This window comes from Aspergillus terreus, genomic scaffold (assembly GCF_000149615.1).
Source record: "Aspergillus terreus NIH2624 scaffold_10 genomic scaffold, whole genome shotgun sequence".
Classification (NCBI taxonomy): domain Eukaryota; kingdom Fungi; phylum Ascomycota; class Eurotiomycetes; order Eurotiales; family Aspergillaceae; genus Aspergillus; species Aspergillus terreus.
In genome coordinates this window covers 379630-406148 of record NT_165933.1, presented here as the reverse complement: position 1 = coordinate 406148, position 26519 = coordinate 379630, and the positions used below count along the sequence as shown (strand labels likewise).

Below are 26519 nucleotides of genomic sequence, written 5' to 3'. Positions count from 1 at the left end.
GACATTCTCCACACGGGGTTTCTGGGCTTCACGCAGAGACGCCGCTTTCTTGTCCCGCTTGAGCGCCTTGCGTTCCTGCTTGCGGGCTTTACGGCGCAGCTTACGCGCGCCCGCGACGTCGTCTGGGTCGACTACATCGCCGCCTGCGACAAAATCCAGCACACTGGTCCCCGTGAGCTGGGAAGACCACTGCTGGAGCACCTTGCTGACGTCGTCGTGGCGGGACAGCGCGTCCAGACACTGCAGGACCTTGGGAAAGATGGCAGCCTCGTCGACACCGGGCTGGTTGGTGAACTCGGGGATCTCGAGGATATTGTACGGCTGGCTAACGGCCTTGAGCTTGCTGTCGTCGATCAGGATGGTGTTGGTCTGGTCCCAGTGGGGACCACCAGCGGAAGCGCCGCCGTTCTTGCCTTTCTGGCGTTTGCGGGTGGCGCGCGAGCTGGGGTACGAGGCCTGCACGTCGTCGCTGGCCCACACCGTGCTGAGCGTCTTGTAGACCTGGATCTTGGCGCGGTACTGCGACTTGGTCAGGCCGAATTTGTCACGGCCCCATTCGGCGACGAGCGCGGCGCGCTGTTTGCCCGTGAAGAGCTTCTCGCACACCGCGTTGACGGTTTCCGGCTGCGAGCTCGACCAGATCATCACCTTGTATTTTTGCAGGAGGGTGTCGAGGAACTGGTCGAGGCCGGCGCGGCGGGCGAACACCGGCGGCATGCGGCGGTGTTTGCGGTAGATGAGCGTGCCGTTCAGGTCTAGGATGACGAGAAGCGGTCGCGGGAAGGGGAGCTTCCGCGGTGGTTGCGAGGACTGCGTCAGGTATGAATCGGTTGGTGCGGGTGGTGCTGGTGGTTCCGGTGGGACGGAGCTTCGATCGTGGCGTGGGCCGTTGAAGGGTGCTGAGACTTGTCCGTTCAAGTTGGCCGCGTGTGCACCGGCAGGTCCAGCTGCCGCAAAGGCCATGGGGTCGAATGGAAACGAGGGGAAGCCGCTGAGCATGGGCGGCGCCGGCAGATCCGGGAGTTGTCCGCCAAAGTTCATGATTGGCGGTGGCGGCAGAGGAGGAAGAAAGTTCATAGGGTTGTTCATATCGTTCCACGAGGACGAGTTCCATGAGGGTGCGTTAGGATCTAGCGGGAACTGCATCGGTGGGTTGGGCATGTTCTGGGAAAAGAACGGCTGCGGGAGACCCGGGTTGCTGGTCGGGCCAGTGGCTGGCGGGTAGCTAGGCAACCCGGGGAAGAATGGCATATTCATGTTCGGACCATTCACAGGAACGTTGTGGCTCGTGGATGCGTTCGCTTGTGAGCCGTGGGCCTGCGTCTGTGGAACCGAATTCTTCTTCGAATTGCGGCCTTTGCGATTCTTCTGGGAATTGACTGGTGCACCGTTTTCCGGCGTTTGTGAAGCGAGATTGCCAGCTTTCTGGGGAATTGACTTTTTTGGAGGCCAGGCAGGCCATCGGTTTTGGTATGGCCTCCATGATGGCTTTGAGTTGCCCCCGCGCGTGCCCCTATACTCGAGTCTATCCTCCGTACTCGATAGGGTATCGCTGGAGGCTCTATGGGGTTCCATTCCGGAGTTGGCAGGTCTAGGATGATTCGATGCAGGCGCAGAGGAGTAATATGTTCGTGAGGACGCAATATAATACAAGGCTGGTGTATGCAAAATGGACTGCTCTGGTCAGCAAACAATCCGTAGGGCAGCAGTGGAATGAGATGCGGACCTTGGACAAATCCCCACTCCGGGCCAAACACTCAGTGGCGGCCACTGACAGGTAAGACGACGGACTGGAACGATGATAACAATAATCGAAAGCAGAGCGACATCTCAAGAACATGAGGACATGGGAGCGTAGGAATCGTCCAAAACGTGGGAATGAAGCTGCTTTGGATGGCGAAAAGAGAAAAGCGTAAATTAAATTTAATCGCGACAAATCGGCCACGCCGCCTCTCCTACCGCCTTAGTGACCGGCAGTATCCACGCATTTTTTCACGCCGCCTCCATCGCCGCAGTCCATGCAGATATCTTCGTTCGTTATTTGCGAACCGCACTATTACAATGGCTATCTCTGATCTCCTCAATCGCCGGGTGCGGGCACTACCAGATGAAGATGAGGAGGTCTACTCCGACGCAGCAGAGTCTGAAGAGCCCAGCGACGACGGACAGTCCGATTCCGACGATGGCAGCCATGGTTCCCTCCCCGACACCGATGAATCCCAGGACGAGCTGCACGACGACCAGCAGTCAGACGATGACGACGACAACGACAGCAACGACGACGAGGACGAGGGCGACAGCGAAGATGATGACAACCCGGACGACGACGTCAAAGCCTCCCTCAGCAACATTTCCTTCGGCGCTCTCGCCAAAGCGCAGGCATCGCTAGGCCCCAAGAGCAAGCGCAAGTCCAAATCTACCGACGAAGAGACCACCGCGTCACCGCTGGACGACATCCGCGCCCGGATCCGCGAAGCGCGCGAACAGAAGCGGCAACTGTCGTCGAAGACGGGCGACGAAAAGAAACCCACCCGATCCTCCAAACACGCCCCCATGGTGCAGTCGTCCAAGCGCGCTGTCACGCGCAAACGCACCATCATCGAACCCCCGGCGGTCCCCAAGGCGCGGGATCCGCGCTTCGATCCGACGGTGCTGAGCAACAGCAGCCGGCACAACCCCGACGCGGCAAACAAGGCCTACGCCTTCCTGGACGACTATCGCAAGTCGGAACTGCAGGAGCTGAAGGAGAAATACGCCAAGACCAAGAATGCTGCCGAGAAAGAAGAACTCAAGCGGGCTATCCGGTCCACGAGTGACCGGTTGCGTGCGATCGAGAACCAGAAGCGGGAGAGGGAGATTTTAGCGGAGCATAAGAAGAAGGAGAAGCAGCTGATTCGCGAAGGAAAGAAGAGTAATCCGTACTATCTGAAGAAGTCGGACCTGAAGAAACAGGTCCTTCTGAAGAAGTATGAGAACATGAACTCCAAGGAGCGCATGAAGGCTCTGGAACGGAGGCGTAAGAAGATGGCTTCGAAAGAACGGAAGGAGATGCCTATGGAACGACGGGGGCTGGAGAATGATGCGGCACCAGCGCATGACGGCCCTGGAAGAAAGCGACGTCGAGTTGCCTGAATGTCTTGTTATTCTAGCGATCTTATGAGTGCATTGTAATTGAATCAACTGCGGAAGCATACGAGGAAATTTGTTGATATTCCCAAGCTGACGAGTGTATATGTCGAGCTTAGTGCTCTATATACTGGTAGGTTTGTCACAATCGGGACGCGAGTTGGTATTAATCATTATGCCGTCCTACCAGCTTAGTACAATAGATCCGATCCAAAGACGCCTGAGATTTGTTGGATATCCAGAATGATGAAGAAGCATATGAAAGGGTGGATCAGCCAGGAGATGAAGATGCTATGTCAAGAAACAAAATAACCGATACAATGGTATCCAAAAGCAAAAAAAAATAAAAGCCCAAGGTGGCCAAAGAAACGAATGCCAAAGATGGCGGAGATGGGAATAGATATTGACATGAGTCTTCAGCGCATGAACCATGAAAATACAGAAACCGTGATAACGCCTGACCAAGTAAAGAAGCAATCGTTGGGGGCCTTTCCATGGGTGGTATAAACTCGAATGAAAAAGAGATGAAAGAAGGTAAAAGAGCAATGACTATATCATAGAGACCTAGTCCTCCATTAGCCCTTGCGCGGGCATGATCGTAGTAACCCCGTAGATATTCGTAGTGTTGCATGTTAATCGTGCGGACGTAGTCATCCGTGGTCAATACAATGCCCACGAAGGATTGTCGTATCAAAAGTGCCATAATACTGCAAGCCTTATACTCCCAGTAGTGCTGTTGTTTATGTATATCGAAGTGGATGAATCATGTCCACTTCACTTATGGACACAACAGAAAGATGGTCAACGGTCTTCCAAGACCACCAAAGACATCTCGTCTTTGATAGACCACCTTCTGGATTCAGGAGTGGAATAAGTCCCACGCGCGAGCACACAAACTCAAGAACTCCTCTTTCTTTCTCCGTTGCGTCTCGGGCGAGTCTCTGCCCGCCCCGAACGGTCCATAAGCGGCACTTGATCCGCTCATAGCGGGATTTGGCCGGTAGTGTGGCTCCGGTCCGTGGCCTAAGGGAGGACTTCCGTTATCCTGCTCGTATTCGCTCCGAGGGCGCCGACGCGCGGTGCCCTCGGTCGAGAAGTGCACCGGTGGAGGAGCAGGTGCGGATGCATTTGCCATGGCCACGGATTCCAGATGGGGTACAGCGGACTTGGGACCATTCGCGATCCGTGGAGACGGCGGGGTGGGCGGTTGGTGACCTCCGTAGTGTACAATTCGAGGCAAGAGCTCTTCCCGTCCGCCGGACATTTCCTGTACAGCTTCTTCGGCAGAGCGATATTCACGCGGCCGCATGGAGGCCTGGGAAGAAGCTCCCGGGATCCGTGGAGAGGGCATGGGGGGAAGGTTGTTCGATTGCGAAGAGTTGGAAGCTGAAGTCCCTTGGTAATACTGAGAGCGGTTCACATCCCGTTCGCGTGTACCTAACGCATCGGATCCAAACACGTCGGAGAGGGGCGGGAGACGGTTGTTGGTTTGGGTGGCAGGAAGATGATGGATATGAGAGGTGGATCCCAAAGTAGGGCTTTGGTTGACGACGTGGCGAGTCAACGGCTGCGCTTGCTGTCGACCCGTGAACGTCTGATTCAAGGGGGCGGATTGGATTACGCGCTCATTCGCGAATTGGGTTGCAGACGGAGGGACGATTGACAATCCCGGGGGCGGCTTTCTTTTGGAGCTCTTGGGGGCACCGAACGCCTCGGACGGTCTGGTGCCATCTGGGCCGTCATCCTTCGCCGACCTTTGCAGTCGCGATTCGATGATGGACCTCTGTTGATCACGGACGGAAAGGCTGCGCTGTAACTGTTCGCGCATGATGGGATCATGGGTTTGGAAGCCGGGAGACAGACAGGCGATGCCGACTTCCTGCATATTAACGCCTTCGCGAGCTGTCATGGGGCCCCCGGGCGGCCGCGCCGACAGGCCCCCAGAGGTTGGGAGACTACTCGACAGATCCAATTTCCGGGGTCGAGGCCGGGTATGAGGCTGCATGGCGGGCGAGGCGGGCTCCTTCTTTACAATCACCTTGGGGGCATTTTGAGACCTGTTGCTCGGTTAGCATGTCGGCGCCAGAGGATCACTGGCATGCGGGAACGTACGAAGGCGTCGTTCGCTTTTTCTCCGAAGGGGAGCTCTTGGTTGAGGAACCATCACGGGAGGTCCCCGACAGGCGCGGCGGCGTTGCGCTCGTCTGATTGCTACTGGAGGCAGTGGGAGCCATCGTGGGGCAACTTTTTGGGCTGGGATCACGAGTCATGTGCGGAGAGGTCAAGGAGGCAGCGGTCGCAGGCGCAACCGCCGTAGACATGCTGGCTAGAGGGGAGAAGCGGAGAGAGTGAGGTAAGGCTCCGGCGGTCGGTCAGGGCGGATCGTTGTGGGAAGCTCCTTGATACTGCCGAACCAAACGATCTGCACACGAAGATGAGGCGTAAGGACGGTGTCAACACAGTCCAACGTGTCCCCGTCGCGGTATATAAATGTCCTTCTCGGATGGCGGTGCAACCCCGAAATAATGAACGGTCAACCCGTCTGGTGCAAAGTCGGTATCAAGCTTCTCTTTGTCTGCGACTCCTTGGTGGACAAGGCCGCGCAACAGTGGCGGAGAGAGGAGCCTGAGGAGAACGAAGGCGGCTATACCTCTGGGCTCTGAGAGGGCGAGGAGAGGAATCGGAAGACGGAGGGAAAGCGATGGGACCACGAAGAGGCCGACGGCAGAAGGGAGGGGAGCCAACCGACAAGTGGCACTGGAAGCAGGCGTTGGACCAACGGAATGGAGCGAACGGGCGTGGAGGGATCGTTGGGACAGGCGCTTAAGGCAGGCTAGCTGGCGGCAGTGTGACAATGCTGAGAGGTCGGTCTGACCAGGGGAGGTGCCAGGGAGGACCCGGATGGTGGTCTGGGCCTAGATGGAGGGGGGGAGGGGAGAGAGAGAGAAAGAAAGGGAGAAAAAGAAACGAGCGAGGGAAGAAAAGAGAAGAGAGAGGAGGGAGAAGAGGTGAGAGAGAAGAGGGAGGAGAGGGAAGAGAGAGAGGGAGGGAGTCGAGGATGAAGGGCGGAGGGGAGCAGGATACCTTATTAGTATAGGTCGAGGAGGACGATTGGAGAATGAAACAAGCCAAATCAAAGCTAAACCGTCAGTCGATGTGCTCCGAGTACTGTGCTATGAATCAGAGAGGAATCAGAAAATAATAACACGACCTAATAATAATCGAAAACAATAGTAATCAAGGTGGAATCCATCCAACTCCTGAAAATAATGCTGATCGAGGGCTGATTGGGGCTGCCTGAGACATGGTTTGTTTCTGCCCGCGATGATGTGACACTCGATTAGTGCTGATTTTATTTACAGTATTATTTCTTTTCTTTTATTTCTTTTCTTTTGTATTATTATTCCTTTATTCTTACTAGGTATATCACAGGAAAATAATTATTTCATCAAATGATATGCGCATCTATAGTACAGCATACTAACTCTACCATTCTCATGATCGCCAGATAAGAATACGGAGTAATAAAATAATAATGACAATTCTTTCTTTATACTTGTAGAAGATCATTCGGTACCTTATTGCAAGTTCCTTATGTCTGTGTACCTAGGTAAACATGGCTACAGTACTAGTTAGGTATTCCGTAACACGGTCCCTCTGGAATCCACCGGCGCCAAACTGGTGGAAACAATAGTCCAGCTCCGACCCATGAATCCAGCCTCAGTTGCTTGATCTCTATCGAGCTGATTTAAAATGATAAAGCAATTCACCACAATAACTAACTAGCAGCCAAATGCATTGATCGTTTGTCATACATCCATGCGGACCATGGTGTCTTCTCTCGAGGCATGAAAAGTCGCTCAAGAGTTGAGAGTCGAGAGCCCCTCCACCAAACCATCAAACCACCCCAAGATCGCCGATGGACCTGGATCGGGGACCTCTGTTTCATCCTCCTCCACCGCCACCTGATTCGTCATCGATCCCCCTCCATGGTCGTGGTGGTGTCAATTGTCAATTGTCAATCCAGCCTGGACGGGATCAGTGCTTCCTGCTTAAAGTTTGGCAGCCGATCGTTCTGACTGACCATCGCGGGCATTCGACCACTTCTGTCACTGCTCCTCTACCGAAAACCATCGTCGGACTTAGATCTCCTCTCGCTCCTCCAGAACCCGGAGGTGAATCCCGCGGCTTCTCGCAGCGCATGCTCGATTAGGCAGTCGGCCATCCTCGCCTAGATGAAACGAACCACTAGAGGACGGAGTACAGTAGTAAGGCACTCCAATGGCCGACATCCCTCGACTACTACTACTCCTACTACTACTAGGTTTACTATTGCTATGGACTACGAAGTATTACTGAAACAGTCATGTAGACAACGATTGCTACAACAATCTGTACATATGTAGCAAGGAAACTCCGACCCGACCTCCATCACCATCCGGAATCCCTCAAAAGGCCGAATCCCAAGACATCCCCTCCCGAACAAACCAAATCCTGTCTGTTCCAGACAGACCGAATGCAGACCGCTCCATCCGGGGGCTGAGATTGGGATCCAATCCCTGCGGTGGTTGCAGCGCCAATGCTTGTTCGGTCCTGTCGGGGATGTGCGCTAGACATTAGTTTGCGTCCCGGCGCAGTAGGGGTCTCGACCCAGGGCCCATCACTCTTCCATCCACAGCGTCTTTGTTTTCGCTTGGATTTACAGGTACATACGGAGTACAATCATACATCCAAGAAAGCATGAATCTTCACCTCGTGCGTACGACTCGAGCAGCACGCTGGACACTGTTTCTATTTCCAGCCCGTCATCGGAGAGATTCGCGGATCGCGGGGACAGAACCAAAGGCACGACTCATATGCCGAGACCCATCCGACGCAAATGATAATCCCATTCTTTTGTCTTGCTGTTATTACGGGGTCCTCTGTATTATTATTATCACATCCTACTATTATCGTGATCCAATTTCCCAAGCGTTCGTCGTGCCATTCATCGTCCTCTGTTCGGCGGGCCCACGTGTGTTCCTTGCAAATTACAAGCCCGGACTGAGCTGCCATCATTTCGATGAACCACTAGTTTCTGGGTCGTGTGGAATTCGCTCTATCACCTGCCTTTCCGTCCTGGGGAAGATCGGGTTTTCTCGTGGATCCAGTTGACAGCACGAAGATCGTGTATCTATCCATTTAGTATTTTCTCTGCTGGACAACGTGGCCATCATCCACAAATCACTCGTGCATGAACCGATGAACCGGTTTTGTCGCGGTGATATGTTTTGGACTTCGTACCGCGATAGTATTCTCTCCTTTCAATTAATACGGAGTAATCATCCCATACTGCCAAGCAGGGGTCTCTCTATGAGACACTACTGACTCTCAGGGCCCTGCTCGAGTCAGTTCTCTCCTCAATCGAACTAAATAGTCGACGAATCCTATCGTCACAGAAACGGCCATTGCCTGCACGGACTGTTGCTAATAATATGAGCGGGTGAACGGGTTATATTAATCTCCCATGTGGACGTGGGGTGGTCTTTGCGTTGAGCCATCAAGCGAGCGGGTTTGGGCCGATCGCAATACCGTCCTGTCTGGACAACAACCCTATGGTGTTCATTTTTAGCTTGGCGTTCCTGAATCGCGGCACTATTTATTCTGCTTATTGGCATCAGCAGCTGCATTGCCAATCTGGGTTTTGTATGGAGGTTTGTCTAAATGGGGCTCCATATGTACCCTGTTCCAGCAGCTAACCTTAATAGTATGTGACTCCCAGCAACAACAACAACGCACAAGTACTTGGTCTGATGGAATTCCAGTTGTCAGATCAGTTAGACGCTGAATTCCGTATTAAGGTGCATGCCAGCGGTCGATAGCTCTGTCATCACGATATATTGTGGCACTGTCGGCACTGGAGGGCTGCGCAAGAATATATGTAGCCCTCTTGAGAGCCTCTCGGACACATAGACTGGGGACTCGGGCTGCGTGTTAATTTCTAGGTATATATAGAAGCCCAAAGCATGACATCAGAAATATTTCCTATACCTACGGAGTATAACATCAAATACATAGACTGAAAAGAAACGATAGAGCGGTATGCATCTGGATTGACCAGTTGCCGCGTGGGATGCGGTCCCCATCGGGAAGGCGGTCAAACCCAGCTTCTATCGATAACCAATTTTCGCATTTTTCTCCCGCCGAATTCGATCCGCGAATTTGCGACGACAGCTGCTCGCTATATCATTGCCGTTGATCGACCTGTTTATCTGCATTCAGACGACCGTATCCTCCCCCGGGTTTTTCCACGTGTGATTTGCTCGGCTCCCAGTCCCCGTCGACCCCTCGTACTTCCACTCCCCTCGAGCCATACTACACCATGCCCTCCTCCGTACACTCCCAGGACCAGGACCAGTCCATGATGGACGCCGCCGCGCCCCAGGAACAAGAGCAGCAGCTGGAACAGGAAGACGTGCTGGAGCTGGAGGAGAAGCGCATCGTCATTGTTCGTCTCCAGGCCTCAGCTTCAGTCCGAAGATCGACCATGGCTAACCAGAGCAGCTCCCCGGCGCCACCGAAACCGCCGCCTCGTTCCAGTTTGAAGGCGAGGGCCACACGCTCGGCAATGCGCTGCGATACGCCATCATGAAGAAGTAAGTCTGCTGTCTGCATTTCTAACAAGAGGAGGCACGCTGACTGGTGACCACAGCCCCCAGGTCGAGTTCTGCGGATACACTATCCCCCACCCGTCCGAGACGAAGATGAACCTGCGTATTCAGACCTATGGTGAGTCTACGCTCCTTTGTCGTGTGTTGTGCAAAGGAAAGCAGCTGACGGACCAGATACGACGAATGCGGTCGAAGCCCTCGAGAAGGGTCTGGATAGTCTGATGGATCTGTGCGACGTTGTGACGGAGAAGTTTACAGACGCGCGCGACGCGTTCAATGCCGCCGAGGCCGACAAAATGAGCGCTTGATTTCGTGTTATTGCTGGAGTGGCGTGCATATGTCTCTTTGTGTAGACCGGGTGTTTTGTCTTTGGCGTTGTATATATCATGAGTTATGCCGTGGGTTTGGACTGTCTTTTTCCCGTGTTTGCAACTCAGCATTGTTGGATGACCTAGTCCTTTTATCTTGTGTCGATACGTAGCATAGGCCACTATTAGTGAGGGATGCCCACTGTAAGGAGGTTGTGCGCAATATGCATATCCAGTTGATGCATGAGATCACTCGGAGGTCAACCCATCTATCTAGGTACCTATTTGGATAACTACATGCACTGACACCAAGACTCACGTTAGCTAGTTCAACAATATTTACATAGCACTCTATCGCGCCACCTCAGAATACAGAGGACTTCCGATGCATGCAGAAAACAAGAAAAAGGAAAAGAAACGAGACAATCGATTTAATTGCGGCCCTCAAGGAAGCCAGAGATAAAGTTGGGAGGTAGCCGGGCACCGGGGTCCTCCTCTGGCCGGAAGTACTTCATCACATGCGACAGCTGCTTCCAGTAGTTGAGAGTCTCCTATAAGCTGGGTTAGCATCTGTGCGTCGGAAGCCGGGTTTAGAAAGATAACAAAGCCGCAGGACAAATAGATGCCGGGTAGCTGGCTTTCTCTTCATCCGGCTGACGAGGGTCACTGACCTGGAACTCGGCGTGGCTCTGGAACAGCAGCACATCAACAGCGCTGAGCTGCTTGACGTAGCGGTGCTTCTCGAATTCCTGGCGGACCTTTGTGCGGATGGCGGAGACGGGCATGTTCAGAGAGTACATGGTTTGGATCTCGGGGGACTGTTCTCATCAGTATGCTGGTTCCATCCTGGTTGACTGTGTGACTGTTGATCCTGGTTCGTAGGGGTAATTGGACGAATGTGTTGGAGTGGTGCGAGATCGATATGCGGTAGGTGATGGTAGATGTTATGACACGGACGGGCTCATCCACGGCGAGATAGGAGCAATTGGGAGTCACTGACCGCTCTGAGCCATTCTCTGTACGACTTGAGGACACGACGTCTGGCATCGGCCCAGTTGACCGCTGTAGCAGGCGAGACAGGTTAGCTATCCATTCCGTCCATTGACATCGCGGCAATTTCTAAGTGTCGGACTGGGTCCGGGTCCCAGGGAGGACGTACAGGAGCGCGTGCGCTGCGCGAGATAGGTAGGGTTGATGGTCATGTTGAACGAGGCAATTCAACAATGGGCACGACTGGCGGGGAGAACGAGGCCTGGGAGGGAGGGGAGAGAGGGGACAGACAGAGGGCCGTGGGATCGCTGGGGGAGGGAAGGAAGAATGAGGTTGGCTAGCGTGACGCTCGATGGTCCGCCCGGCGTTGCCCGTCTCACCGCCTGCCCGTTTCAAAAATTTCTGTCTTTGCGATGGACCGGTTTCTTTTCCTTCACGCGGGACTTTTCTTTTTGCTCCATGTTCAAGGTTGATTATCTTGATTGATTTTGTGTCTTGTTTCATTCCTGAAGGTCGGATTACTGTCACCGTCTGTCTCCCTTATCCTTGCGACCGGGACACAACTATCGCCCGTTGAAAATTTCCCGCGCATTCGATCGCCGATTAATCAAACACCTTCTCTCCCACGTGCTGGACAACACCTCAGTATATTAAACGATAACAATGGCGCCAACTAAAGGCTCTGCCAAGGGCAAGGCCGACTCGAAGAAAAGCAATCCCCTCGCCTCCGCGTCGAAAGTGAGCAAGAAGAAGGCCGCCAAGCGCCCGCCGCCACAGGAAGTCAAGTCCAAGGCACGCACCGAAGCGTCGCAGTTGAAGAAGACAAAGAAGAGAGAGTATAGCGAGGCCGAGCTAGATCTCCCGAAGCTTAACTCGATTACGCCGGTTGGTGTGGTGAAGCCCAAGGGAAAGAAGAAGGGCAAGGTTTTCGTTGATGATCCGGTACGCTCTACTTTCTCTCCAATTGACCATGTCGGCGATGATACTGACTATGCTCGGATATTCAGGAGGGTATGGCGACTATTCTTGCTATTGTCAATGCGGAGAAGGAAGGCCAGATCGAGTCCAAGATGATGAAGGCTCGTCAGTTGGAAGAGATTCGGGAAGCCAAGTTGAAGGAGGCTGAGGCCAGGCAAGCGCAGAAGAAATCCAAGCTGGTAGGTTGAGATTGGTTGCCATCGTTGATGCCGTTGATTGGATCGCTGACATGACAATTGCAGGAAGAGGCAAAGGACTCGATCCGTAATAAGAAGAAGCACAAGGGCGATGGCAACGCGAAATCAGCTTCTACAACGGCCCAAACTAATGATTCGTCTTCGAAGTCAAAGGGGAAAAGAAAGAGCGTTTCTTTTGCTTGAAGAGTTTTGTAAAAAGCATTCTGTCTATAGTCTATGTATCTAGATGGGGTTCTGGCGTTTGCACTGGTCTATGTGTTCAACAAACCGTGATATCAATGACAACTCATGAGAATCTTGCCTGCATATCCAGCTCAAATCTTCGACGTGCGCATGCGAAACATGTACTTCATTTGGACACCGCCAGCTTCATGTCCAGCTTCCGTCGAATTGGGTTGAAGTCTGGCTTGGGTGCGGTGTCCGGTTCTTTGCTGGGATCGGCGTGGTTAGGAATGTGGCCGGGGAGTCTCTCCGGGTTCTCAACCACGAACGGAGTGTCAAGGTCGATATCTTTAGCCATAAGGTTCAAGAAATTGTTTACCTACCGGAAGGGGTCAGACTGCTTCATGGCCGATAAAGAGTGGTGAACTTACCGGCTTGACAAACCATCGGTCCCCTCCAAGCTCGAACCAACCGAGATGCCCACCCCAGGACGTAGTCATCATGACTCCGTAGGGGTTTTGCTTGATCTCTTGCCATGGCAGTGCATTGGCAGATGCGATCTTTAGACGTTAGAATCGGCTACTTGAACGCGCGGTATCTTATAACGCACCGGATCGTCTTCCGCCTGGACAACGAAGAAGGGAATACGAATATTCAGCATAGTATCAATCGAGGCGGCATCGCGATAGTACGCGCCCTCGGTGGGATAGCCCCAAGAAGCGCATTGTACGGCCCTAGACGTAGCAAATCAGCCACTATGTCTCCTCGCTAGGATAGTAGTTGCTTACCGATCAAACTCGTGCAAGTAAGTAATGCTCCGCACCTCCTCAACATTAATGCGAGGATTCTTGGAGACTGCGTCGACGTGCCTGTTTGCGGTTAGAAGAGACCCATTCAATATGCCAGCATACATACGCCTCAAAAAGCCTCTTCATGCTAGATCCCATCACTCGACTGTACGCAAGGCCGATCGACGTGCTTTGCAAGTTCGCAGAACTGACTTCAAGATTCCATGGGCTGGCAACCAGTACGGCCGATTTCAATAGACACTTATCTCCTTCTTCTCCCAGGTACTAACAAAGCTCGTTAGACATGCAGGCCCTAAGAATGGCGGGGAAAGCAAACTTACGTTAGCCAGGATATTTGCACCGAGGGAGAACCCGATGCCAAAAAGTGGTCTGTTCGGAAACATTTGACGCAGCCACTGAACGGCTTGACGCACATCCCACGTAGCGCGGGCGTTGTAGAGCACGCCGCTGCTGATGTTCGTCTGAGCGCAGCCTCGAGAGTTGACGACGCAAGCTTCCCAGGTTCCATCAGCAATCAGGGGGTGAAGAACGTGGCGCAGATAAAGCTCGTGCGAGCCACCGCTGAGGCCATGAAGCACCACCAGCATAGGTTTGGTGTCATCCGACGGGAGAGCAGCGAATTCTTCCTCAGTGAAGAAAGCGGTCCGTTCGGGTAACCCTGACGGCTGGGTGTACTTCCTCTCCGGATCAGTCCTCGGGCCATCCTGGGGAACTTCGTACGGCTCGGTCACGAAGTCCACTGCAAAGTGACCAGTGAGCATGGGGGTGTTGGCTTGTAGTACCCGACGTTTGTAGTACACGGGCACATTGTCAAACTTCATCGTCGTCCACGCTGTCTGCAGATGACCATTGAAAAGGAAAGGGTTGAGCTGGCATTTTGTGGGGGTCGCACTCCGACAAAGATCTGCCAATGTCGTCTGCTCTTTGGACCCAGACTTGCCAATTTTCTTGGTCAGACGAAGGCTGTTATCCTTTGCATTATAGAACGATACTCGGCCTGTAGGGCGCATCCACGACAAGAAACCCATAACGAACAGCCCGGATAGGAGAATGGATACCGGGAACAAGTCAAGTAAGCCGGATGAGTCGCCCGCAGCCATGAGGCTAAGGTAAGTAGATAATTGTATCTTGGAAGACGGGACGGAATCAGAACAGCGCTCTGAAACGGCCGATTTAGTTGATCAACCAAATAATGAACCACAGAATATGCAATGGTAAAACGCTGGCGACTATAGAGCTGACTCTGTCACGGAGGTCTTGATACACCGCAAGGGTGGCTTTTCTCCCGTTTGGCTCGACCAAATGACAAAAGATGAATGAATGGAGATCCGATCCGATCCGCAGCGACCTTACATAAGCCACTGCCTCTCTGGGAGGAGAAATAATGAAGGAAAAGAAGAATGTATAAATTAATGTGTGAATGAAGCAGTTCAAGTAGGGAGAGTGACTGGAGATGAGAAATTTGCAACGATGTGTTGAATCGACAGACCGTGGCAAGCCTCAGGCTTTGATAGGGCCGAACCTTAAAATAACAATCGATTGTGCCTCGGTATCTCCAATTGCCTGCATACAGAGTACTCTTTTAGGCACAATGCGCCAGACCCTTACCTATTTGTCCCTTCGACATACAGAACTCGGATTCTCTTGATAACTTTTCTCTATGCCTTGTTCTGTTTTGTTTTGGCTTCTTTTCCTACATACTTAAGAACCTGTAAGCTCAATAAGTAGCCGAAGTGACGTCTGGCTGCATAAGATGATATGTGTGTATCTTCAACCGGAACCACAATGCCAGATTAGTCCCGCATCATACTTCCTTTGTGTTTGTAGTCTTGTTTCATGTTCATGAGGTACCTACCTAGTCTTCAATCCTCTTTAAGCTCTCTCTATCTTGATTAGTGATCGACGAGTCGATAATGACATAAGCACCTTATCCTGATGGTATCACCACGTGATCACGACCCTCCAAAAGGATCGACGACTGACTGCTTTGCCCGATCATGCGACGTCGATGTCACCGGACACTTTCAGCTCGTGGCTCAGTTGCATTCGATATCTCTCCCCTTGGGGTTTTCTCTGTTGCGGATGGATCGACATTTCTCTCGTCGCCGACTCTGCGGCCCGTGGGAATTCCCAGACGGCGCTTGATGCGGCAGAGCGGGGCTTCCGAATGCGGAAGCTCTAGTAAGAAGCGGCCGGATGCCATCATCGACATGGTTGTATTCATTCTTCTCAAAATTCCCCACCAGTACATGCCTGTTGCTGTCGGTAGTTGTGCCTTTGGATGCGGCTCCCACCTTCAGTGATCCTGTCTCGACCAACCACGAACGAGCATAGGATGCGTGCTCGGGTGGACAGACTGATAACGCTGCCTCCGCTGTGACCCTGGCGCGTGCTCCGTTTGCGTGCAAGGCTGTAGACATATAGGCGGTTTGCTGCCCAGGTCAAAAGGCCCTCCTTTGCGTTCTTATTCCTTTGGCGCCGGTCTCTGTCACGCGGTGTGCGACTTGATTATCTCCATCCTCGTGTTTCTATATACACCATGAATCCCCAGAGCCAGCAGGCAGCACGCTGGTTCTCCTTTGATCTATGAACTCCTGACCATCCTTTTTCCAAAACAGCACCGTACAAAGGCCCCAGAGCATAGCCAATAATCGGTTCGCCGGCTCCTTCAGCCTTGAGGAGCAGCTATCCATGGTCAATCCGGTCTCGCACCCGATCGATATGGCATATACTTTTCGCCGTGCTGCAGAGAAGTTGAAGTTAATCGCCAAGATGAACCGCTGGACCCGAAACCTCGAAGAGAGGCAGAAGGGAGAGAGTGGATCGCCCAAACGGTCCTATCTTTTGGAACTACCTACAGAGCTCATCCTGGAGATCATTTCACACCTCACGGTTCTACCTGAAGCCTGTCTCGCCTTGACCTGCAAGCGACTATACGCAATCTCCGGCGCCATTCTAGACTCCAAGTCCCTGCATTTCAACAGAGACTTTGCACCGCTCTTTCACCACTACCGGAATGGACATAATTTCGTCACGCCTCGATGGCAGCTGATCAACTTGCTCGAGAACAGTAGGTGGTGGGCCTGTTCTAAATGCTTGAAGCTCCATCCACGAAGCGCATTTCCGTCTCGGGAGTTGCGACGGAAGGCCGAAGAACGGACTTGTCACTTGGGAGAATCGGCTGGAATCGTTGATTTGTGTCCGTGCAAAAAACTGACGTACCGCGATACTCTTGATCTTGTCGAGCTACTGAAAATGCGGCAGAAATCCGTGGACGTTTTATCCACCCAGTTTGGAACCGGAGTCCAGAACCGATTCTGTTGGCACTCATGCACTGAGCATTACGGTGCTACCGAATTGGCGATTGACATTTACCCGGAGTTGGATGAGCACGACCAGCTTATGGTCAAGACAGAGTATCACCTGTCAACGGCTTCCGGACAGTTGGGCAAAGAGGAGTACATGACGCCTCGATTTGGATGCGCCCATCGATCCGTCGACTTGTGGCTTTCAAGTGTCTGTCAGACCACTATCTGCCGAATATACGACAGCTTTTGCTCCTCGTGCAAGCGCATCACGGTATGCAACAGCTGCGGCACAGCTCTGAAATGCCCCCGCAAACAGCCCTGTCGTGTGGAAGAGGAGTCCGGCAAGGCGATCTACTTCTTTTGGACTGAGAGATGTCTGGGAGGAACGACGCCCCTTCCCGACCAGATGTGGGCGTCGCAGCGCATCCACCCAGCCGAGAATACGATCGACGTGGACAATTGCAGTGAGCTCTGTCCGTGGACTGTCCGGGAGCATCCTCCCCTGAACAGTGCCCCCACGTTAGGTATGGATATCCTTGAACCTGGGCTGCAAGATCAGTCGATGAATCAATTATATTCATCAATCAACATGATCTGACAGGACCAGGTGACGGATGAATGGAAGTCGCGGACTGATGATTGAATGATTGGGAATATTACACTGTACACCGGCATTACTCTCACATAGATGGACCAGGCGTTGTTCAGGGAAGGCCCTGTGTTGGATATTTGTTTGTCATCTGCTGTTTAGTGTATCGGGATATGTCTTGCTTTTGTGTGTGGATTTCCTGGGTGTTTATATGGGTATACCCTTTGTTACCACGAGAATTGTCATACTATCGAGTATCTGCGTTAGTCCCACCTCTAGATAGCGTACAACATAGGTGTCGCGTTGTCTCACCGCCTTGGGGTTTATCCGACCCCGACGCGCAAACGGAAAAAAAGTCCGCGGCGGACCAAAAGGGTAACCAAAGACGATTGTCTCGATGACCTTCAACCATCCCAACAGCAACTCTTCGTACGCCCCTTTTTCTCCTCTGTGACTGGTTTGATGTCCTTAATCTGTGTCTTGGGGCGATGAGCTATCCACCACCCCACCACGGACAATATCCTCCGCAGTACATGCAACATCCCAACCTACCGCCTCAACTGACCATCCAACCGCAGCAGTTGCTGTACAACAATGCTCCCCAAAATGGCTCGCCCTATCAATATAACAAGCCTATGGCCTATCCCCAGGTCATGATCCCGACATATCCTACCTATGTACAGTCATATAACCAACAACCGCAACCCCACACGCAACCGCAACCGCAACTGCAATCGCATCCCCAGCATCAGCATCCACATCCGCCTCAACCTCAACCGCCGCCCCCGCCGCAACAACAGCAACCGCAACAGCAATATGTCAACCCATCCGATCTGTTTCACCAACCCCCGATGCCTTCGTTGCCTCCCTCGCGATTCACCCAAGGGACGTCTCAATATGCTGGGCAATCCGCCGTGTCTGCTGCGGGCAGCAGTCATTCACCAGCCCTCCCTACGAGTACCCCTACCCCGTCGACCTACTATGCCGCTCCTAGCCCGAACCAGGCAAACCAAGGCTATAGAGAGACTCCCCAACCTGTACCGCAGCCGACCCCGCAGCCAGCGCCGAAGACGACGCCGAAGCCTGTCCAGCCTCGACCGGTCGCTGCAACTCCCCCAGCACCATCACCGAAGAGCATTCCCCAAGTGTTGATTCCGGCGCCCTCGCCCGAAGTGCATCAGAAGGTGCAGCGGAACCCTTCAAAGGAGCAAACACAGCGCAAGCACAGCCAGCGGTCCCCGCAGAAGCCCGCCAAGACGCCCGTCGATTACCAGGTGCTGCTGTTGGCAATGGCCGACGAATATCTTAACGCGGCCCACAGCCAGGGGACGATGATTGCCTTAATGAGGAGGGAGATGGAAGTTGAAGAATACTACAAGCTTGTTGCGACGGGACTTGGTTGCCTGGAGGCTGTGTTGAAGGTGGGTGTAGATGGCGGTTTCGGAAAACAACACTGCTGACAGATATAGAATTGGCGACTTCAACCCCGGATGGAGGCCCTTGTACGATTGCGATATGCGCGTATATTGTTCGAGGAGACTGAGAACGATTTCGAAGCGGAGACTGCCCTGAGTAAAGGCGTATGTTTGGTTCCCTGCGCGTGATTTGATACGTATGGTTGCTGACGATTCCATAGATTGATCTATGTGAACGAGTAAGTGGTGGCCTTGTTCCGGCAGATCTTGAACTGATATACTGACAACTGCAGAATCGCATGTTGGACTTGAAATATAGCATGCAACATCTCTTAGCGCGGATGCTTCATAAGACAAATCCCAAAGCCTCGATGAAGGCCGTTGACGGAATGATCCAGGATGTCGAAGCGTGAGGTGCTCACAATTCTATACACGATCGAGGCTAATAAATACAGATATCGTCATTCCGCCTGGGAGTACGCATTTCGATTTCTTCGTGTTTCCCTCTCACTATCTGCGCCAGCCCACCAGGACTCGGTTTCCGCATTGCAACACCTCCATAAAATCTCCACCATGGCCAATCGCAATGGCGACAAAGCTGTTTCGGCCATGTCCGCCGTGATTGAAGCTCTTGCCCATCTACAGCAGGGGACCACTTTTGATTCAATTGAGCAGGCGCAGCGCGCGGTGGCTATCGCTCGCAGTCATCAGTTGAATGACGAGCTGCGCAACATCCCGCAGCTGACTACCCTGGTGCAGATGGTCGACATTTGCTGCAGCCTTCTCGAGTATGACATTAATCAGTCTTCACAAAAATTAAAGGTCCTGCAAGACATGATGGACGAGCGGCTCAATGATCCGAATTGGCGCCCTGATGGGTCCTTTTCCATCCCTCTCAATGGCAAGTCGGCTGGACCGTCCTCCATTGACACCGGGGATATTCTCCAGGTCCAGAATGGCACCCTGTTGCTGAGCTTCAACTGGCTACCACAGCACGACTTGTATGCCCTTTGCTATTTCCTCAGCTCCGTTACACTTTGCTGTAAGAACTCTTATGACGGCCGCAAGGCTGAAAAGTTCCTGCAAGAAGGGATACGCATGATACAAGGTAAGGCCGTCTCCTTTTGTCATCCGAGGTCTTTCAACCTAACACCTCGACAGGAAGCTTCAAAGCTCCCCACGAAATAACAGAGTCCATGATCACCGCAAATAGGCGCGTGGAGTGGCGCAGGGTCCTTTATTGTAACTTACTCCTTCAGCAAGTGTTCCTTGCGTGTGGCCGCACCGACTGGGATCTAGCTAGCAAAACGCTGAATGACCTCCGACAAGAGGCCCAGGAACTGGGTGACAGTCTTCCCGATTCCATTCAGTGCCTGATGGAGTATGCAGCGGGCACCATCGCTCAAGCCACCGGCGATCTGACTACAGCTTTGAATGCTTTCCAGTCCCCAGCCCTGTCACTGTCCTCTTCGACGAGTAAGACTGCTCGTAACGACCCTCGCCGTGACATTGCTATCCTCGCTGCGCTGAACACTGTACTCCTTCTGCGGGATCCCACCCATCCTTCTCACTCTCAGCTCCACCAACTGCTGGCGACAATCGAGTCTCTTTGCAAGGGCAGTCCCAACAAGTATATACAAGCGGCGTACTTTTTCGTCTGTGCCACCGTGCAGACAGAGTCTACAATTCAAACGAAACAGTTTCTCCAGCAGGCGCTCCAGTCTGCCACGGCGATCAGCAACAGCCAGATCACCTGCATGACTTTGACATTCATGAGCTGGAAGTACTTTCGCGGGGTGGTCGGCGAACAGGCCGAGAAAAGTGCCCGCGCCGGACGCGCCATGGCCAAGAAAGCCAACGACCGCCTCTGGGTCAGTGTTACGGACGAGATGCTGGCGGAGACGCTGGAACGTCAGGGAAAGAATGAGGAGGCCACGGGTGTCCGCGAGGAGGGCCATCGTGTGATGAATGGGCTGCCGGAGGCGCTAAAGCGAGCCTGTTGATTGATTTCTTTCGTCTCCCATCTTTGATTCTTTCCTTCCTATTCCCCGTTGTCGTTGTACAAGTTTGATTTAATCTATGATACCACGTTAAGGTCCGGTGCATGGGATGATACCTGGCGCAATGAGACACTGGGGTTCATGCAAGGTTATGAGCAATGAAGTATTTCTTTTATGCACTGTACTACGCCCAGTTTCGTACTTCAATAGTCAGTTGAGCACTCAATCACGTCTGTGTCGGAAATGACTTGACATTCACTGCCTTAATATACATGCGCTGGGCCGACACACAAGGAACTACCACAAAATCAAAAGAAACAAAGATATCGAGAACACCAAGAAGCACCCGCTCCGAAGATGACTCCGAACTCTCATACGCCTGCAACCTATACACCAACCAACAAGTCCGGGACAAGCAATGATGGCCCGAGACAGTTATAACAAGAAATCTCCCGCGAACAAAAGCACCGAGGAACAATGGTATTATAGTGATCAAAAACGTCCTCAGCCGATCCACACCCTCTGCGGCACTCTCAATTGTCTTTTTGCGCCTCGGCCAGCCCAGCGACTAGCCCAAACCACCCCACACACCGCGAATTCGTCGCGCAAGCTGGATATCCTTCTGCATGATGGTGACTCGTTTCGCGTGCAGGGCGCACAAGTTCGTGTCCTCGAACAGGTGCACCAGGAACGCCTCGGCGGCCTCCTGGAGGGCCTGGATGGCATGCGACTGCCAACGGAGCTCGGCGCCGCGCTCGGCGGGGAGGATATCGAGTGCGACTTCACGGACGAGTCGCGCGAAGGGGAGCTTCTGAATGAGGAGGTCATATGACCGTTGGTACTTGCGGATTTCCTTGAGGGCGACGGTGCCAGGTCGGTAGCGGCGACGACGACCGGTCGGGGTGGGATCGCCGGCTGGTCAAGACGTTAGCATGGGGAGTTTGTTTCGATCTGGCGCGCTGCGCTGCGATGCGCTGCGAAAGCGGGTGGGTGGTCACATACGTTGAACGTCGGAGTCTCTCGGCGCGCCGGCCGGTCGCTTCCCGCCTCTGGATGGTCCGGTGGATTTGCGCACCCTGTGGGCGGACGGCGACGCCGTCGACGGGCCGGCGGCGGCGGCGGTGGTACGACTGCTGCTTGCCTCTGTCCGGGGCGCGGCGGTGATCTTGTGGCCTCGCCCTGTTTTGGGTGGCATGGTGTGGTGGTGTGTGGGTTGTTGGGCTGCGGAGGGAAAGCCGGGAGGCTCAATTGATATGCGAGGGGCGCGGGCGCGTCGGCGACAGGTCGGGGCGCTGTCTTTGTTGTCTGGGGAGGATTGCTGATGCGGTCATCCGAGGGGGCTGGTGTGGTCGAATCCCCGATGTGTGGTGATCTGGCCGACGCGTGAGGCAAACAGTGTCGCTTATTGTAGCTAGTTGCGACGGACAACGGGACAGAGTCAAACAGAGTCAATGACAGGTGAGAGTGGGAAAAAAGCCGGAGGGGAACGAGGGTGAATTGAGAAAATGGAGGGGGCTGGTATGCTCATTATTTTCTCCGTATACAACGCGCCCAGCCTTCGCCTTTTTCTTGACGCGTAGCGCGCGGGGGAAGCGCGCGGCAAAGCACGTGAGCTGTTGATGCCTGAATATGGGGTGGGAAGACTCAGGCATCGATGACCTATGATGTTTCGCCCGCAAAGGAAAAGGCCACCTGGACGGTTGGTATCAGCTTCTCATCGAACGTCTTAAATTCACCGGTCTATTTCAATCCCGCGGGAACTTGTCACCCCCCTCCCTCTCACTCGGTCATTGTTTCTCTGTTTTGCTTGCCCCTGCTTGGGCCTTCGGTTCGTCTATCGCTCGTGATCAACAGGGCCCGCCGTCCCCCATCTGCGACGTAATGGCCGCCATCTGGGGTAATGGAGGTCAGGGAGGCCAGTTCCCTCTCGAACAATGGTTCTATGAGATGCCCCCAGTAACGCGCTGGTGGACAGTAGCAACGGTTGCCACCTCCGTTCTGGTCCATTGCGAGATCATCTCGGCGTTCCAGCTGTTCTACAGCTTCCGTTTGGTGTTCCTCAAGTCCCAGGTACGACGCCATAAGCTCTGAAGTTTAATCTTGAATGGAACTGACTCGGGCAACAGTACTGGCGTCTGTTGACCACCTTTCTATACTTCGGTCCGCTGAATCTCGACCTCCTCTTCCATGTCTTCTTTCTGCAACGGTACTCGCGCCTCCTTGAGGAATCCTCCGGCCGGTCCCCGGCTCACTTCTCCTGGCTGCTGTTCTACGCCATGACATCGCTCCTCTGCCTGTCGCCCTTCCTCTCCTTGCCCTTCCTTGGCACCGCCCTCTCCTCCAGTCTCGTCTACATCTGGAGTCGCCGCAACCCCGAGACCCGCCTGAGCTTCCTCGGCCTGCTGGTGTTCACCGCGCCCTATCTTCCCTGGGTGCTGATGGCCTTTAGCCTCGTTGTGCACGGCATCGTGCCCAAGGACGAGATCTGCGGTGTCGTCGTCGGCCATGTGTGGTACTTCTTTAACGACATGTACCCATCGCTCCACGGTGGTCATCGCCCGTTCGACCCGCCCGCGTGGTGGATACGTCTGTTCGAACGAGGCACAGACGCGCCCAGACAGGCGACTGCGGATGCAGCGAACGTGAATCGCGATTTTGCGGCGGCTGCGGCGCCCGAGGTCCGGTGAATTGCAGTTGGTTGGATTGTTTTAGCACTACTTTCTACTTTTTCCAACATGCGCCTGGCTGCGTGTGGTTGAAGAAGAGGCGCCACTCTCAAACGACATGCTGTGATGTCTGCTGAAATGCATTGCCGTGCGAGGCCTACGCCGGCGGACCCTGCGGCTTTTGAGGAATGATCTTATGGATTGGGTCCGTGATGCGACAGCGAAGACTGTTCGCTGGATGCTGCCAACGTAATGCTGATGAGTTGGCATCGCGTCTGGGGAAGCTTGAAGCAAGGGACATTGTCCTTATGGTGTGGGAGACTGTCGGTCCGCTTGGGACGGTCGGCAAGTGCCAGTATTGAGTGTGGTGGCTACCTAGGTAATGATATGGGCATATGCCCAATAGCCTGTTCAGGGATGACAATATGTTTGGCCTAGGCGGTAGATAGTATAGATTCATCTGGATGAATTCTATCGTCGACTACATGCAATGTCCTGTCTTGGTCACTATGTACGTCTCGACCAATGCAGTCTCCGTAGACCAACCACGTTGATCGTAAACGATGACCGAACACTGCAAATAGTCAACGACATGACCCTCCAGCATGTCCCTGCACCGCCAGGATGGCAAGAGGACTGAACACCCTGATGATGTCATAAGGGAGATAATGATAGATTGTTGAGTGGCAGAAAGGCGTGGGGGTTGTCAATGTGTCCTGGTAGATTGGATGTATTAGCCCGTCATTATCGGATGAGCTAGAAGTACGGTATGTCACTTCTGCGTAGCGAGACGTCTACTAGAGAAGTAAGACACTCCTGTTCCATCAAGGATAAGCTTATCTGCAGGCCGTTTCCTATCAGATAACTACCTACAGAGTTTCAGGCCGTCCGGGGTATACGTAAGGCTCAGCAAGAACAAGTCATCCATGCGGGGTGCTCTTGTGTGCAATTTCTATAGTTATCTTATTATTTCCGGTCTACGTAAGTAGTTGAGAGCGCCGAGAGACCTTTACCGCCGCCCAGCCTCGACGGAGTATCTATTGTATAGTATGTGCGGAGAAGATGGACCGGTCAAAGCGACGACGAAGCAAGGTGGAGCAGGTGTCCGACCCCGGTGGACGATCGCAGCAGCACACAGACATAACACGGATGAACCTGACGTAAGGGCTTAATTCGTTCTGGGAGGACTTGCCGGAGAAAGCTGAAACACGTTCTCATCCCCAAGGAGGCGCTGGAGTTTCCACGCGTCTGACAGACCACCAGTATGGCAACAGGCGTGGTGATTGGGGTATCTGGCGATCGGACGTGCGGTGGTGGGTGCCGTGGTGGAGAGAGCGGTGGGGGAGCAATCTGACAGGTGGCAGTGTTGTTACAGATTCCCAACTTGGGAAGAAACCAAGAACAGGACATAACCAGGGATTCGGCCAGTCATGCGCAGTGGGGTGTACTCCAGAGTATTCCGTAAGTTCTCCATGCAGTCGACGATATACGGCGTTTCGCCGTCAGTGGCGATGGAGCCAGTGGTGGACGGGTTCCATCCAGCGAAGATCTTTGGGACGATCAGTGGTGGTCAGTGGTCGTGGGTTTTGTGACGGGAGAAAAATCCACGATGCTCGTATTGTGGGCTGTATGGAGGTTGGTTGTTGGGGTTCGTACCCAGGGTATTCATCGAGGAAATTTTCATGTGATGTCTTGAGGTGCCTGAGGCAGAAACCCTATAATGCTATGAATGGCATTCTTTTCTTCGACGAGGATTCCTTGTGTTCTGCAGTGTCACCCCAATACATCGGACAGTATTCAGACAGATGCACTCGTCTACGTCTTCTGGTGAGATTTATTAATAGATCCAACAGTTTATCTGGATGCCTGTCGGAGAGATAAGTCAGGGTGCGAATGCGAGTACGAGCGGGCCCAATCGCTCCATATTAATTGCACTCGGTAATAAGTACTATTCATGGATCGATCATGTTCTGTACGGGTGACGACGCTGGCGGTTAGGCAGATAGATAGATTGCAGGTGTTCTCCGGCCGAGGCGACGAAGAGAATGAAGCTTATCCACGGTAACCCACCAGCCTGAGCCAGTGGACAGCAGAGGATGGCGGAGGGAGTGCGTAATCTTGGGATGAGAAATTTCCCCCATCCACATTGTCTCCTGAACCCCAAAGAAGGTTAGTGCCTTTCTTCTCCACGGTGGGTAACCGCCAATTAGGGGGAACGCCACAGGGAATGCCTCCTTCTACTTGAGTGCTTGTAGGTTCGTAAACAGCTAGGTAGTACATCGCGTTTCAGAGAATAGAGACCAGATAAATAATTCATATAAGTATACATTCCTGGCAGTGGGTTTTAGGATAGTTATATACCGGTACTGTAGGTAATATACTCCGTATGTAACTAATTCTTCAAGACTGTGGCGGAGGCTGACGCCCCCCACTGGCTCCACTCTGCCCAGGGGCGTGTCTCTCATAGGGTCCTCCCGCAACCATGGGCCGTCACTGGTGCTGCGCCTCTCTCTCTCTGTCTCTCGCTCGCTCGCTTTTCCTCGCTCAACTCTTCTCTTCCCTCTGGCTTTCCCCTGTATGCCTAGCTTTATGGATGCTCTCTGGCGTCGTTCATTCCTTTGCTCCTCCCTCCTTTAATTAGTTTCTCCTCCCCGCCGACTCCAGCCTAACTCTGGTCACTCCTTTGCCCTGTTTACTTCCCACTATTGTTATTATTATTATTGAACCATTGGATCGTTTCCATTCCTCTTTAGATCAACACCCCCTCGACCGTCTCCAACTACACACACTACACACACTACAGACAGTAGTTCTCAGTCCTCCCCGCTGCCCCTGGTTCCTCATTCCGCGGCCTTATTATTAGGACCGGCCGATTGGCAGCCTAGCGGCTCGTGGCCGAACTTTCTCTCTGCCAGTCCTTTCCCGTTTCTGGCGCGCCAACTGGCTCGAGCGTTTCTTTCTTCGCTTTCCAAAAAGGAACCGTCCGAGTCAACAAAAAACACCCGGTGGAGTTTTCTGAACACCGTCTCTTGTGTCTCGTCTCTTCCCTTTCCCTCCTTTTCTTCTCTCTTCTTATCCTCCGACAAAAAGTCTCTGTGGTGGTGTTCCTGTTTGTGTAGGAGATCTGTGGATCCGGTTCTCTTCTCCGCGTGTTGTCTACTCCCTCGACCCCTGGCAATAGCTCCTCTTTCGACACCTCGACCTCACCTCATTTCTCGAATCAACTCAAATTGAAGTTGTCTCGCTTCATTGGTCTCTCACTCCTTCCCCCATCCTCTACTCGATTCGTCCTCGACCAGCATCGCCAGCCACGGGCTTTCC

At 53.2% G+C, this 26519-nt stretch overlaps 11 protein-coding genes across 11 annotated transcripts; 6 read left to right on the top strand and 5 right to left on the bottom strand.

Moving 5' to 3' along the window:
• Positions 1-28: 28 nt before the first annotated feature.
• On the bottom strand, positions 29-1161 carry ATEG_06991 (NIF domain protein; the record flags this gene model as incomplete). The annotated part of the gene is made up of 2 exons (XM_001209677.1): positions 29-48; positions 105-1161. The coding sequence occupies 2 exons, from the start codon at positions 1159-1161 to the stop codon at positions 29-31; spliced, it is 1077 nt and encodes a 358-aa protein (XP_001209677.1).
• A 900-nt stretch (positions 1162-2061) lies between these two features.
• On the top strand, positions 2062-3132 carry rrp36 (putative pre-rRNA processing protein; the record flags this gene model as incomplete). The annotated part of the gene is made up of 1 exon (XM_001209676.1): positions 2062-3132. The coding sequence occupies one exon, from the start codon at positions 2062-2064 to the stop codon at positions 3130-3132; it is 1071 nt and encodes a 356-aa protein (XP_001209676.1).
• An 853-nt stretch (positions 3133-3985) lies between these two features.
• On the bottom strand, positions 3986-5360 carry ATEG_06989 (uncharacterized protein; the record flags this gene model as incomplete). Its single annotated transcript, XM_001209675.1, has 2 exons — positions 3986-5183; positions 5239-5360. The coding sequence occupies 2 exons, from the start codon at positions 5358-5360 to the stop codon at positions 3986-3988; spliced, it is 1320 nt and encodes a 439-aa protein (XP_001209675.1).
• A 4127-nt stretch (positions 5361-9487) lies between these two features.
• On the top strand, positions 9488-10084 carry ATEG_06988 (DNA-directed RNA polymerase core subunit RPC19; the record flags this gene model as incomplete). The annotated part of the gene is made up of 4 exons (XM_001209674.1): positions 9488-9613; positions 9670-9761; positions 9818-9894; positions 9951-10084. 4 exons carry the CDS (start codon positions 9488-9490, stop codon positions 10082-10084), a joined length of 429 nt encoding a protein of 142 aa, XP_001209674.1.
• Positions 10085-10674: 590 nt separating this feature from the next.
• Positions 10675-11286, bottom strand: ATEG_06987 (putative NADH-ubiquinone oxidoreductase B14 subunit; the record flags this gene model as incomplete). Its single annotated transcript, XM_001209673.1, has 3 exons — positions 10675-10902; positions 11085-11146; positions 11244-11286. 3 exons carry the CDS (start codon positions 11284-11286, stop codon positions 10675-10677), a joined length of 333 nt encoding a protein of 110 aa, XP_001209673.1.
• Positions 11287-11737: 451 nt separating this feature from the next.
• On the top strand, positions 11738-12240 carry loc1 (66S preribosome component LOC1; the record flags this gene model as incomplete). The annotated part of the gene is made up of 2 exons (XM_001209672.1): positions 11738-12016; positions 12082-12240. 2 exons carry the CDS (start codon positions 11738-11740, stop codon positions 12238-12240), a joined length of 438 nt encoding a protein of 145 aa, XP_001209672.1.
• A 563-nt stretch (positions 12241-12803) lies between these two features.
• On the bottom strand, positions 12804-14320 carry ATEG_06985 (putative hydrolase, alpha/beta fold family; the record flags this gene model as incomplete). The annotated part of the gene is made up of 5 exons (XM_001209671.1): positions 12804-12971; positions 13022-13145; positions 13200-13280; positions 13327-13484; positions 13541-14320. 5 exons carry the CDS (start codon positions 14318-14320, stop codon positions 12804-12806), a joined length of 1311 nt encoding a protein of 436 aa, XP_001209671.1.
• A 1621-nt stretch (positions 14321-15941) lies between these two features.
• Positions 15942-17126, top strand: ATEG_06984 (uncharacterized protein; the record flags this gene model as incomplete). Its single annotated transcript, XM_001209670.1, has 1 exon — positions 15942-17126. One exon carries the CDS (start codon positions 15942-15944, stop codon positions 17124-17126), a length of 1185 nt encoding a protein of 394 aa, XP_001209670.1.
• Positions 17127-17650: 524 nt separating this feature from the next.
• ATEG_06983 (uncharacterized protein) lies at positions 17651-20535 on the top strand (the record flags this gene model as incomplete). The annotated part of the gene is made up of 5 exons (XM_001209669.1): positions 17651-18538; positions 18587-18697; positions 18826-18941; positions 18988-19640; positions 19694-20535. 5 exons carry the CDS (start codon positions 17651-17653, stop codon positions 20533-20535), a joined length of 2610 nt encoding a protein of 869 aa, XP_001209669.1.
• Positions 20536-21100: 565 nt separating this feature from the next.
• On the bottom strand, positions 21101-21727 carry ATEG_06982 (histone H3 family protein; the record flags this gene model as incomplete). The annotated part of the gene is made up of 2 exons (XM_001209668.1): positions 21101-21447; positions 21535-21727. 2 exons carry the CDS (start codon positions 21725-21727, stop codon positions 21101-21103), a joined length of 540 nt encoding a protein of 179 aa, XP_001209668.1.
• A 686-nt stretch (positions 21728-22413) lies between these two features.
• Positions 22414-23219, top strand: derA (putative ER-associated proteolytic system protein Der1; the record flags this gene model as incomplete). Its single annotated transcript, XM_001209667.1, has 2 exons — positions 22414-22602; positions 22659-23219. The coding sequence occupies 2 exons, from the start codon at positions 22414-22416 to the stop codon at positions 23217-23219; spliced, it is 750 nt and encodes a 249-aa protein (XP_001209667.1).
• Between the last annotated feature and the right edge of the window lie 3300 nt (positions 23220-26519).